Here is a 12,547-nt window from a genome sequence, read left to right on the forward strand (position 1 = left end):
CCTCTGGGCCCCTTCCCGCCATCCGCCGACCCGACCCGACTAGCGGTCCCCGCGGGCTGGTGGGAAGGCACAGCCGGCGCGGAGCCCAAAGCCGCCGCTCGAGCAGTCCCCGGGACCCCTCCCCACAGCCCTCAGTCCTTCCGCCCCCAGCCACGCCCAGCCGGGCGCGCCGAGCCGACGGTTGCCTGAGGGCCAGATTTTGAATTTACAGGCCCGGCCCCCGAGTTGCCGGCCCCCCATTGGCCAGAGACGGTCACGTGGATACGCCGGAGCGCGCCGGCCATCTTGGGGAGCGCGGCGCCGCGGTCCGCGCCACCTCCGCCCCCAGCGGCTCGCAGGCAGCCCGCCCCTCCGCCCTCTTCCCCCCGCCCGCGGCTCAGCGCCGCCTGAGAGGAAACAAAGTGCTGCGGGCGGGAGACTCGGCGGCGGCGGCGGCGGCGGCGGCGGCGGCGGTGGCGGCGCGCGGACTCTGCTCGGCTCTCCCGGCCACCCTCACCCTGTATTTCCTGAGCGTGTGTGCGCGCGTGTGTGAGTGTGTGCATGTTTTCTTACAAAGGACGTTTTACGTTTAATTGATTCGTAGTCCTCCCCCTTTGCCCTTTGTGCTATAACCCCTCTCCCGCCATCCCAGGTGCTTCGTCCTTCCCCCCGACGTCTGCCTCTCCGCGAGCGCGGATCGTCGGTTCGTGCCTTCCCTCACGCTTCTCCGCCTGACGCCCCCTCCGTGTTCCGGCGCTGCCCGCGGCCTCAGCGCTCAGCTCTCCTCGCCGATCGCCATGGCGACAGCGACCCCCGTGCAGCCGCGGACGGGCAGCCGCGCCGGCGGCCCCGCCACGCCACTGAGCCCCACGCGGCTGTCGCGGCTGCAAGAGAAGGAGGAGCTGCGCGAGCTCAACGACCGGCTGGCCGTGTACATCGACAAGGTGCGCAGCCTGGAGACGGAGAACAGCGCGCTGCAGCTGCAGGTGACGGAGCGTGAGGAGGTGCGCGGCCGCGAGCTCACCGGCCTCAAGGCACTCTACGAGACCGAGCTGGCCGACGCGCGACGCGCGCTCGACGACACGGCCCGCGAGCGCGCCAAGCTGCAGATCGAGCTGGGCAAGTTCAAGGCCGAGCACGACCAGCTGCTCCTCAAGTGAGTGCCGGGGGCGCAGCTCGGGCGGGAGGGCGAGGGCCGGGGTGCTCACGTCCTTCGGAAGGGGCAGGGTCTCGGTCTCTAAGAAGGAGAAAGAATCTAGTGTTTTTCAGCGGGGGCGGGGGTCGCGCGGGGGTCTCAAGCTGTAGTGATGGTGGGACCGGGATGCACATTTCCCGATCCTGGATACCCAGTGGGACTCGGCGAAGTGCGCGCCTGGGGCCGTCAGCGACAGGCGACCGGCTTCGGGCCTCGGACCCCGGGATCCAGAAGGCTTTAAACGCGCGGAGATCGGGCGGGCGCCAGGTGCGGGGAGGTTGCGTCTGGGCGCGCGCTCGAATGCGCGCCCCGGTTTCCGGCCGGGCCCGAGACAAAGCGTCTGGTGGGTTTGCGGTGCAGGAATGGCCGGCCGGGGAGGACCGGCTGCCCGCCTGGAGAATGAATGAGCTCTGCGCGGGCGGAGAGAGGAAGGGGAGGGACCTGCCTCCGGCGTCCCGGTCTCCCGGGGGTGGGTCCCGCTTTGGCGCGCTCAGTCTTGGCCCTGTGACATTTTGCGATCTTTCTGCGCCTGCCTTGGGCGAAGAGGGAGGGGCGGAGTCTGAACTGCGCGCCACTGTCGGCTCTGGGCAAGTTGGGTGTTCAAGCTGGTTAGCTTTCTCTGGGGAAAGGTGTCCTTTCTTTATGCCGAGACAGGCCGCGGTCTTTGGGTGTTTCTCTGCACCGGACTCCGCAAGCTGGGTTTTTTCACGTCTTGGCCACCGTTCTCGGATCGACGAACCGCCTGCCCTCCCGCAGCAGTCCTCTCCCCTAGCTTTTGTATCGCCCAGACATAGTCACTTGCTTTTTCGGGTGTAGAGGAGACCCAGCTCAGTCCCCGCATCTGTCCTTATTGTTGACAGGCCAGGGCAGGTGAAAGGGTGTTGTGTAAATGTGGAGAGTTGTGGCGAGGGAGAGCTTGTAATTTTTTCACATAAGAGGGTCTGAATTTTTCAGTTCAGGGCACACGGATAAACTAGCAAGCCTTTGCCGATCCTACCTTGCCTTTCTGATGAGCAAAATGGCATAGTTATCCTCAGTAGGCAGCTAGTGTTGAAGTCACGCTTTAGAATATTGCTCGGTTTGCCTCCAGAATTCCGGTGGTCTTCATCCCCTCTTGCCCGTTGAAATCTGTGGAGATACCTGATTCTGACTTTGACTTTGTGTTCCCCTGAATGTCCCTCTGTCTCCGTGTAAATGTTCCTGTCTCAGTCTCTGTGATTTTCAGTATGTGAATCTCAACTTCCCCATCTTGTTCAATACTTGAAAAACGGTTCATAAAGAATATGTGCACTTGGTAAAAAAAAATGTATAGACGGGCTTATAGTGAAAAACGATGTCTCTTGCCTCCTTCCAGGAGACAATCACATTTAGCCTCTTTTGTTTTTATTTCTTTGAGTATTTAGTTCCACAAAATAAAAATAATAATAAGCTTATGTTTCTGTTTCCTGGATTTTCTAATCTTTGGAGTCGTCTTTTGAAACGGGTCAATTCACTCACTACTGTCTCCATCTTCCTCCAAACTTTTCATTACTGAATTTCTTCATATCTTGGATGCCATTGCTTATATGATTCACCATTATCACATGTACCACTAAGAAGAAAAACTTCAGGGCCCACTATGCAGGATCCATCCTGTTGGACCCACCCTGTTTTCAGAGATGTTAAAGTGTGACACAGATTAAGTATGTTACCTGCCAGTCACTGTTTTATGTAGAGGATACAGAGATTTGAAAAAAATAAGTTACTGCCCTTATGTTGATGATAGGGGAGATACCCAGTAAGCGAATAAAAATTGTATTTCAGCTAATTTGAAACATTTTGATGCTGGTGCTTTTATAATCTTTTCAGAAGGTATCCACTGAAGGTTTTTCACACAGTAACAAGACTGCCACCTGGCTGACTGTAGTTGTAAAATGCTCTGCATGGATTGTAAAATGCATGCTGGTTTCATCAAGATTAAAAAGTGAAGAATATATGTGTTAGAATCAATGAAATCAGTGAATGTGATATAATGTTAGGATAACAGATACTAGGGGAATAAAAATAGAGCAGGGTGAAGGGATGGTATAGTTAAGGAAGGCCTGTCTGAGGGCTTGACAATTGGAAACAATTTTCTTTGAGATGTCAGGTAGTGTACTGGGATTTTATAGATAGATAAATGTCTATATATAACTATATAGAGAGAGCCTGAACATATATATCTATTAGGATTAGATGTATTTTATTTTCTGATGTGCCATCAATTCCTCAAAACATACCACATTTTACTTTCATATTTCAATCCTGACTTTCTTTGTACAATTTTGTTCCTAAATAGCCTTCCATTTTTCTTGCTGATTAAAGAAAATTTTGCCTTTAGCATATCTTCAAACTTTTAAAAGATATCTAATCATAATATCTATTTATGAGGCTACTTTCTTCCCTTAAGCTCTCTGCTCTTAAGACATGATGTGCAGTTGACGTCCTAGGAATTTACCTGATTTAGACCCAGTTTCCTCCTGTATCATATATTTTCAGTTCCTTGGTTTCTTCATTTTATTGGAGAACATCCTTAAGTTACTTATTCAGAAAAGATGGCAGGAGGTAGACTTTCCAAGTCTCGTGTATCTGAAAATAATTTTGATTTTTGTCTCATGCTTGATGAATAGTTGGGCTAGGTATAGAATACTGGTTCAACATTTTCCCTCACAGCTTGGAAAGTATCATATTGCCCCGTTGTCTTCTAGTAGCCAGTTGTTGTTCATGTCTACCTAATGCCAGTCACAGTTACTTTCTTTTGGTAATTGCTTTGCCTCTCGGGAAGCTTTGGAATTTTCTTTTCTCCTGGTTTTCTGGGATTGCATGGTGATAGGTCTAGGTATGGATATTCTCTTATGCATTGTAGTTGTTATAAGCAGGTCCTTTCCATTTAAAGTCTTGGTCTTTGTTTAGCTCTGGGAAATTTACTTTATTCTGTGTTTTCTGTGCTCCATTTTCTTTGTTCTCTCTTGTTGGAATGTTGAACTCTTGGGTTTCTTGTTTCCTTATAATTCTTTTTTTCATCCTGGGAAATTACTTTGCTCTTCTCCAGCTCAATAGTGACATTTAAAGGCACAAGTCATACTTTTAATTCCAAGAAATCTTTTTGTACAGGTATTTCTCTTTTTTTCAGCTTGTGTTTATTTTTAAGGATGCATTATTTTCTTTAATCTGTCTGAGGGTAATATTTAGGGTTTTCTTTTTAAATTCTCTTCTGTTAATTGGATTATCTCTTTTCCCTCCCTGGTCACTTGTTCTTTTTGTTTGGTTTGCTTTTTATCTTCCTACTCATTTTTGTCAGTTGCTGATCCTTGGTTGTCTACATTTTCAAATGAAGAACTAGGTAATGCTTGAATATTACTCCCGAGTTATTTAGGTAGCTCCTTCCCACTTTTCTGAGTGTAAGAGCAAATTAGGATCTCTTTATGTAGGAATGGGATGTATTCTTGGCCAACTTGTTGGAAAGCCTGCAGTTATGTTAAGGGGTGCCCAGGAGGGCGAGGTGCAAAGCTGTTTCATGAGTTAATCCCTCATTTTAAGTCTGCCTCACTTTCTCCTGTAGCCCCTGTGTGCACGTTCTGTGGTAGGTACTTTTATCTATATATTTTTTTAAGCCACTAAGTTTTTATTTTTTTTAAATTAATTTATTTATTTATCTTTGGCTGTGTTGGGTCTTTGTTGCTGCACACAGGCTTTCTCTAGTTGCAGCAAGTGGGGACTACTATTCATTGTGGTGCGCAGGCTTCTCATTGCAGTGGCTTCTCTTGTTGCAGAGCATGGGCCCTAGGCACGCAGGCTTCAGTAGTTGTGGCGTACGGGCTTAGTTGCTCCGTGGCATGTGAGATCTTCCCGGACCGGGGCTCAAACCCATGTCCCCTGCATTGGCAAGCAGATTCTTAACCACTGTGTCACCAGGGACGTCCTCTACATTTTATCTACTAGAAATTTGTTGAAATGTTTGCTAATGATCCTTTTTCTGTTCACTTTCTTGCTGTGGGTTTATTCGTTGTTTACTGCTTTTTTTTCTTAATATTTATTTGTTTATTTTGGGCTGCGTTGGGTCTCCGTTCCTGCATGCGGGCTTTCTCTAGTTGTGGCGAGCAGGGGCTACTCTTGATTGCGGTGCGTGGGCTTCTCATTTGTGGTGGCTTCTCTTGTTGCTGAGCACGGGCTCTAGGCGCACAGGCTTCAGTAGTTGTGGCACGTGGGCTCAGTATTTGTGGCTCGTGGGCTCTAGAGAGCAGGCTCAGTAGTTGTGGTGCACGGGCTTAGTTGCTCTGTGGCATGTGGGATCTTCTCAGACCAGGGATCAAACCCGTGTCACCTGTGTTGGCAGGCGGATTCTTAACCACTGCGCCACCAGGGAAGTCCCTACTGCTTTTTTATTAGGGTCTAGTGGGGAGGTCAGTGCCTGTGCATAGTAATCCTTGGAAATCTTGGAAATATTTTAATTTTGAACAGTAATTGAAGTACAATTTGTAAGATGAAAAGGAAGAAATGTTTTATTATCTGTTTGGGTCCATTGAGCTCTTTCGTTTAAGAATAATTTTCTGTAATTTATTTGGAGTTAGAGTCTTTGTAATTAGTCTGTTAGGTGGATTTAGGTTAAGAAAGCAATTCTTGGGGCTTCCCTGGTGGCGCAGTGGTTGAGAATCCGCCTGCCAATTCAGTTGACACGGGTTCGAGCCCTGGTCTGGGAAGATCCCACATGCCGCGGAGCAACTAGGCCTTTGAACCACAACTACTGAGCCTGCGTGTCTGGAGCTTGTGCTCTGCAACAAGAGAGGCCGTGACAGTGAGAGGCCCGCGCACCGCGATGAAGAGTGGCCCCCGCTCGCCGCAACTAGAGAAAGCCCTCGCACAGAAACAAAGACCAACACAGCCAAAAATAAATAAATAAGCTTTCATTTAAAAAGAAAGAAAAAAAAGAAAGCAAGTCTTGAGAGAATTATAGATTCCAAAATTACTTAGTCTCTTTTTGGTTCTTTAGCATACAACATACCTCAAAGACAGAAGAATTCTTGGAGACACTTGTCCTGCTAGAAAGAATTTGACAACGGCTTCTGTGCAGGTGGTCTCTTACAGGGAAACTGATCTTAGATCTAAGATATAGCTACTCCAGTTCATTCCAAGCCTAATTATATTTCGTTGGAAGCTTTTTTGAATACTTGCCAAGAATGATGATGAATACCATCAGTCAACACTTTAAACAAAAAAAGCAAAGAAAAATTGACTTAATTGAGAATTTCAGTATTAACTAATTCTGCAGGAAAACTAAATGTAAGAGAAAGTTATGTGGAACAGTTGTTCAGTAACTAATTTTGTAGATGCATACATTTTTTTTTTTCTTCAGTGGTACAGATCCATAGTCTTTTATGTAAAACCCTTATAGCCACAAGTGTTTGGAATTAAAAGCAATTCCAACTTTAAGAAGGTAGTATGATGCGTATACTGTATATGACACCCCAGTGGGGTCTGGGGTAGCACTCTATGTGAAACAGGTATTTTTGCAGGGAAAGATTAATAGTCACAGTAAATGGAGAAAGACAACTAAAAATAGCCTCATGTCCATTCAGGTCATTTGTCACCAAATGAATTAATGAAAATTTAAGTTTTAGAGCTCTGGGATTACATATAAGAGTAATGATTCATGTTTTTTAATTGACTACTTCTTAGTAACTTTGCTTGACTCATCAGGTTCTAGAAGTTGTGCTTTATTCCTCAAACACAAATAAATTTGATTGATTGATTGGTTCACAGTAGATATTCAAGCTTGAAAGGATGCAAAATTAACTCTAAAGTCATTTTCTCTTTTTTGAGAATTATGAATTAATTAGGAAACTGGAGATGGGGGCTCACTGGAATATAACTAATATAATGGATGCTGTAGCATTGTTTGAGATGCTGAGCCAGTCAATTTACTGTCCCTTCATTAAAAAAAATTTTTTTTAAAGGATGTCCCGGGACTTCCCTGGTGGAATAGTGGATAAGAATCCACCTGCCAGGCTTCCCTGGTGGCGCAGTGGTTGGGAGTCTGCCTGCCGATGCAGGGGACGTGGGTTCGTGCCCCGGTCTGGGAGGATCCCGCATGCCGCGGAGCGGCTGGGCCCATGAGCCGTGGCCGCTGGGCCTGTGCGTCTGGAGCCTGTGCTCCGGCGGTGGGAGAGGCCACAACAGTGAGAGGCCCGGGTATCGCAAAACAAACAAACAAACGAACAACAAAAAAAAGAATCCACCTGCCAATGCAGGTGACACAGGTTTGATCCCTGGTCTGGGAGGATCCCATATGCCATGGAGCGGCTAAGCCTGTGTGCCACAACTACCGAACCCACATGCTGCAACTACTGAAGCCCGTGTGCCTGGAGCCCGTGCTCCACAACAAGAGAAGCCACTGCAATGTAATGAGAAGCACGTGCACCGCAACAAAGAGTAGCCTCCACTCACCACTAGAGAAAGCCTGCGCGCAGCAACAAAGACCCAGTGCGGCCAAAAATATAAAACCAAATCTTATAAAAAATAAAAAGGATGTCCCAAGAAACATAGTTTAGTGTATTATAGGTATTGGGCCTCAAAGCCAGTGTTTTCAAATTAGTCTTTGAGATACTGGACAAAAAATTTGTTATTTAAAGCAGAATTTCATATCTTTTCAAAACAGATGGTGCTTCTTTTTAAATATAATTTCATGAAAAGAAAAGTTTTTCTTAAAATAGAATAAAGTGTAATGTTGCTTGTATTTTTTTCACAGTATATATGCACCTGAAGATTTGTAGGCTTCCTACCTTCGTCCCCAAGCAAGTTTTGAATAGGATAGGTTTGAGGTTGAGGGGATCAAGCCTACATAGTATATTCCTTTGGGAAAATGACATTCCTCTGATTTTGCTTTGTCAGTACGTTAGTAAGGAAACTTCTGTTGGGAAATTTGGATTTGTGTGTTTTCGTTAAAAAATGTGTACAGATGTTCACGTGCTACTCGCATGTATAATTGGGACACTTGTCAGTCACAGTAGCCTGAGATACAGTAGTGTTAAGCAAGAGCACTACATGAAGTTGCACCTTCCTACATTTTGTGACTTGGGGCAGGTATTAATACTTTAATTCTTTGAGCTTTCATGCCTCATCTGTGTAATTGGGATAAGGCATAACTAGTAGTTTTCTGAATCTCAGGAAGAATTAAGAAACCCAGATCTTTTTCTAGCCTGTCATTTACTTGTCTCATAATAACGGGTGGATTTTTATCAGAATTGGCTATTTGAAGAAATTAGGAAGTATATGGAAGTGAAAGTAAATCAGATAAACTTTTTTCTCTTTCTTTGGGGAGAAGGGGGTGCTGGGGATTTACTGTATATTTGGACTTATTGTATATGTTTACTGTGTTGACTTTCTACATATTTTGGTCACACAGAATGAAATTTAGGTGCAGGGCTAAACAGTATCTTCAGGGTTGTTTTAACATTAATATTTTTCAGTTTTCAAACCTAAAGTAATAAATGCTAATCTGCTCTAGGGACTTTCCTTTGTAGGTAGGATAATTAATTGAAAAACAAAAATCTTGATCCCATATATTACTTGGTCTTTTGTTTATGTCCTTATTTTGCCCTGGTAGAAGCAAGTTGCCAGTAACACCCTTGCCTTAATATGAGAGGTATAAAACTTCATGGTAAATATTACTTTAATTTTCAAGGGAAGAACAGGAAGGATAGACGACTAGAATTGGTGTTAAAGTCTAGGTGACAGGTCCTAAGTAATGAAACCATCATGATGCTTCCTTCCCATGCTTTCAAAGGATGTTTGGTAGAGCGTATCTTTTGGAGTTGTTTATTTAAACTAGGAGGTTAGACTAGGTAATCTTTTGGTGTACCCAGGCTCAAGGAAGTAAACACACAGAATGAAAGATAAAGCACTGTAAAAATATGCTGCTGAATTTTTTTTTTTTCCATATACTCCATTATGCTTGTTCTTTTCATTTGTCCAGATGACTTCACCTCAGGTATTTCTGAGTTAGAGATCTTTAGACTTTTACATCATCACCGTAGGTCTATTTCATGCACAAATAGTGAGAATGAGCCTTAAGTGTTAATTGGGTGACGACACCCTGTCTAACTGAAGTTCCCAATTATTTCTGGGATCCAGGGAAGTTTCCTAATCAGAGTTTTTAACTTCTTCTTTTTTTTTTTTTTTTTCCAATATATCTCTCTGATGAAAGGGATTGTGTTTTGGCTGTTATATTTGGGAAATTTTAAAAAACTGATTTTTTTTGTTACACAAAAATTATATATTCATTATGGAAAATTAGAAAATACAGATAAACACCAAGAAGAAAATAAAAGTCACCCTTGGTTCCATAAATAAGAGCTCTGAAGTTTTTCTTTTTATATCCATATTATTAACGAAAAATGGGTTCATGATAAATACTGATGCGTAACCTTCTTTCATGCTACACTGCTTTGTGAACTTCTTTACATGTCAGTAAATGTGCTGTGTCGTCATTTTGAAGATACGTCAACAGCCTTTAATGGGTAGGGTTAGTTTACCGTGACCAGAGATGTCGGCTTTGCAGTGACTACCTAATTTCTCAGAGGCCATAGAGGGCCATGATTATCCTCTTCCCACTTTCTGACAATATCAAATTTTTTCTCCTGGTTAACATATTGATAAAAATGGTTAAATGTTAAACTAATTTACTGGTGAAATGTTAACCATTGCATAAAGTAATTACAACTTTGCCAGTTTTTCATGCCAGTAACAGCATATGGGTGTCCATTTGGGGGAATTTATTTTTAATTTCTGCAGGTTCTTTTTAGTTCTCGATCATTTTTATTGTTATGCTCATGTTGCAAACATAAAGGAGTAAAAAGATCCACATTTGGGTCATAATCTTAGGTTTCTGCTGATATCTTTGCTGTAGACCTAGATGATAAGTGAGACTTTCCCTAGTTAGTATGTTTACTTGGTCCTTTTTTTTTTTTTTGCGGTACACGAGCCTCTCACTGTTGTGGCCTCTTCCGTTGCGGAGCACAGGCTCCGGAAGCGCAGGCTCAGCGGCCATGGCTCACGCGCCCAGCCGCTCCGCGGCATGTGGGATCTTCCTGGACCGGGGCGTGAACCCGCATCCCCTGCATCGGCAGGCGGACTCTCAACCACTGCGACACCAGGGAAGCCCTACTTGGTCCTTTTTAAATTTAATTTTTTGCCTTTGTCTGTATGTATGTATGTATTTATTTGTTTATGCATGCGATACGAGGGCCTCTCACTGTTGTGGCCTCTCCCGTTGCGGAACACAAGCTCCTGAGGCGCAGGCTCAGCGGCCATGGCTCACGGGCCCAGCCACTCCGCGGCATGTGGGATCTTCCCGGACCGGAACACGAAGCTGTATCCCCTGCATCGGCAGGCGTACTCTCAACCACTGCGCCACCAGGGAAGCCCCGCATTTGTGTTTATTGATCATAGGATTATAGCAGTTTTATAGCTAGGAGGGGACTTGGATCATCTGATCTATCCAGCCCACTGTGTAGGTTCAGAAATTGAGACCTAGAGAGAGAAGAATACTGGTGCAAGATGTGGGACAAAAAGAGCTAACATTTATCTTCTGCTTATTGTGTTTGCCAGGTACTATGCTAAGTGCTTTACAGACACTGTCTTTTAAGTGTTACGATAACCCTGTTTGATGGGTGAGGAAACTTGAGGCTCAGAGAGGTTAAATATTTTGCCTGGGATAACTTAGCAGATCAATGGCAGAGCTAGAATAGATCCTAGCTCTGTCTTCTAGCATTGTTACAGGGTTTTTACGTGGATCATGCCATTTAATACCGACCTGAAGCAGGCTCATGGAGCACTGTCATCTGTCCTTGGACTTGAAGTTTTACATAAGACAGTTGACTTTCAGGTTTGGGTGCTACTTTTGGAAATGGTACTAGATGTGAGTTTTTCACAGTGATATTTGAGATAATCTTGGATTTGTCAGGAGGGTGCAGTAACTGAGGCAGCTGTTTGAAATACTGAGGGCTTCATTTGCTAATAAGGAAAGGATAAAAATGAATTACTGAAAGAGACCTCTTTTGTCTTTTCTTCCTTGTTGAAAAACTTTCCTACTTTACTCCGTGCCTTAATAATAACTTTAAAATAAACTAAAATCTCTAAATAAGTCTTGAATACTCATGGCAGAAATATTGTTTTCATTTTTTATTCAGCACACATTTGTGGAACAGGTACTGTTACGAAGTGCAGGCTTGTACTGCTCCCCACACAGCAGGCCAGTAAATTGAGAAACGAGTTGTTGGGGCAAAGAATAGTGGCTTTATTTGGAAGGGTAGCACACCAAGAAGATGGTGGACTAGTTTCCCAAAGAACCATCTTGCCTGGGTTTGGGTGCTAGTTTCTTTCAGAACAAAGAAGGGGAGGTGAGGGGTAAAGTAAAAAAGGTGATACGTTGTTGCTAATATTTCCTGGTTCAGGCCAGAATGGGAGGGGATGTGTTCATTTCTTCTTACCTGCATCCATTCCCAGGTGGGCCTGGTTAGGGTATTCCAAGGGTATTCCAATACTAAACCAAGGTATTTTAGCTTAACTGGGAGACAGGGTTCCTGGAGATGGCTCATTATGTATACTTTAAGCTGTAGGCAACATCCATTTAATGATTAACTTATAGCAAAAGCAATAGAATACAAAGGTTAAAGTAGAAGAAACAGATCAATATGGAGTCAGGTTCTTCCCTATTACAAGTACTACATGCCAGGCCTTGAATCAGATGCTGGTAACAGGGAGATGGGACACTTAGTGCCTGTTAACAAGTTGCTTACAATGTAGTGAGGAAGACATAAAATGCACTACAGTATTGTGATACTGTAACTGCAGTATGCTAGTACAATGTAACAAGTGCTGTGATAGCAGTATCCACATCTTGCTATGGAGAAAGGGGCTACCCCTTTCTCCATACCACGTAAAGCAGAGTAGGAGCTTTGTAAAGTTTTGAGAGACATCCCAGAGGAATTGGGGAGGCAGTGAAATCTGAGTGTTGAGAGATAAGTAGGGTTGGCTTCTAAATGGAAAACATTAGTAGAGGCGTTGTCCTGAAAGGCAAGGAGATTTACAAAGGAATGGTAGTACAGTTTTGGTGTGATAAGGCCTAGAAAGTATCCATTGACTTTGGTTCTTGGGAACTTATTGTTGACTGTGAGGAGCATCTAATGGTAGAAAAGAGCAGTAGGGTCAAAGCCACTGACCATAATTAAGGAAGAAATGGGAATAAAGGTCATGAGTTTAGGTCATAAAGAGTGTTTGATGTGAAAGGAAGAAGACATTCTTAAAGGTCGATTTAAAGTAGATTCTTACTCAATGTTTATATAACAAAACATTGGA

The 12,547-nt window shown here is 44.4% G+C and overlaps 1 protein-coding gene across 3 annotated transcripts in view; it reads left to right on the forward strand.

Annotated features, from left to right (window-relative positions):
- Window positions 1–403: 403 nt before the first annotated feature.
- LMNB1 (lamin B1) overlaps window positions 404–12,547 on the forward strand; it is a 67,538-nt gene continuing 55,394 nt past the window's right edge. Inside the window, exons 1-2 of one of the 3 annotated variants that reach the window (XM_022588696.3) lie at window positions 404–528; window positions 632–1,135. In XM_022588696.3, the coding sequence (XP_022444404.1) occupies window positions 777–1,135 (359 nt within the window). In that variant the 5' untranslated portion in view covers window positions 404–528; window positions 632–776. Of the gene's footprint in view, window positions 1,136–1,558; window positions 1,771–12,547 lie in introns of those variants that run through there. The other 2 variants (XM_089909254.1, XM_089909255.1) reach the window with 2 other exon arrangements.

The sequence above is a fragment of the Delphinapterus leucas genome, chromosome 3 (assembly GCF_059928025.1).
Source record: "Delphinapterus leucas isolate spDelLeu-1000000601 "Yukka" chromosome 3, BTC_Dleu_Yukka2, whole genome shotgun sequence".
Classification (NCBI taxonomy): Eukaryota; Metazoa; Chordata; class Mammalia; order Artiodactyla; family Monodontidae; genus Delphinapterus; species Delphinapterus leucas.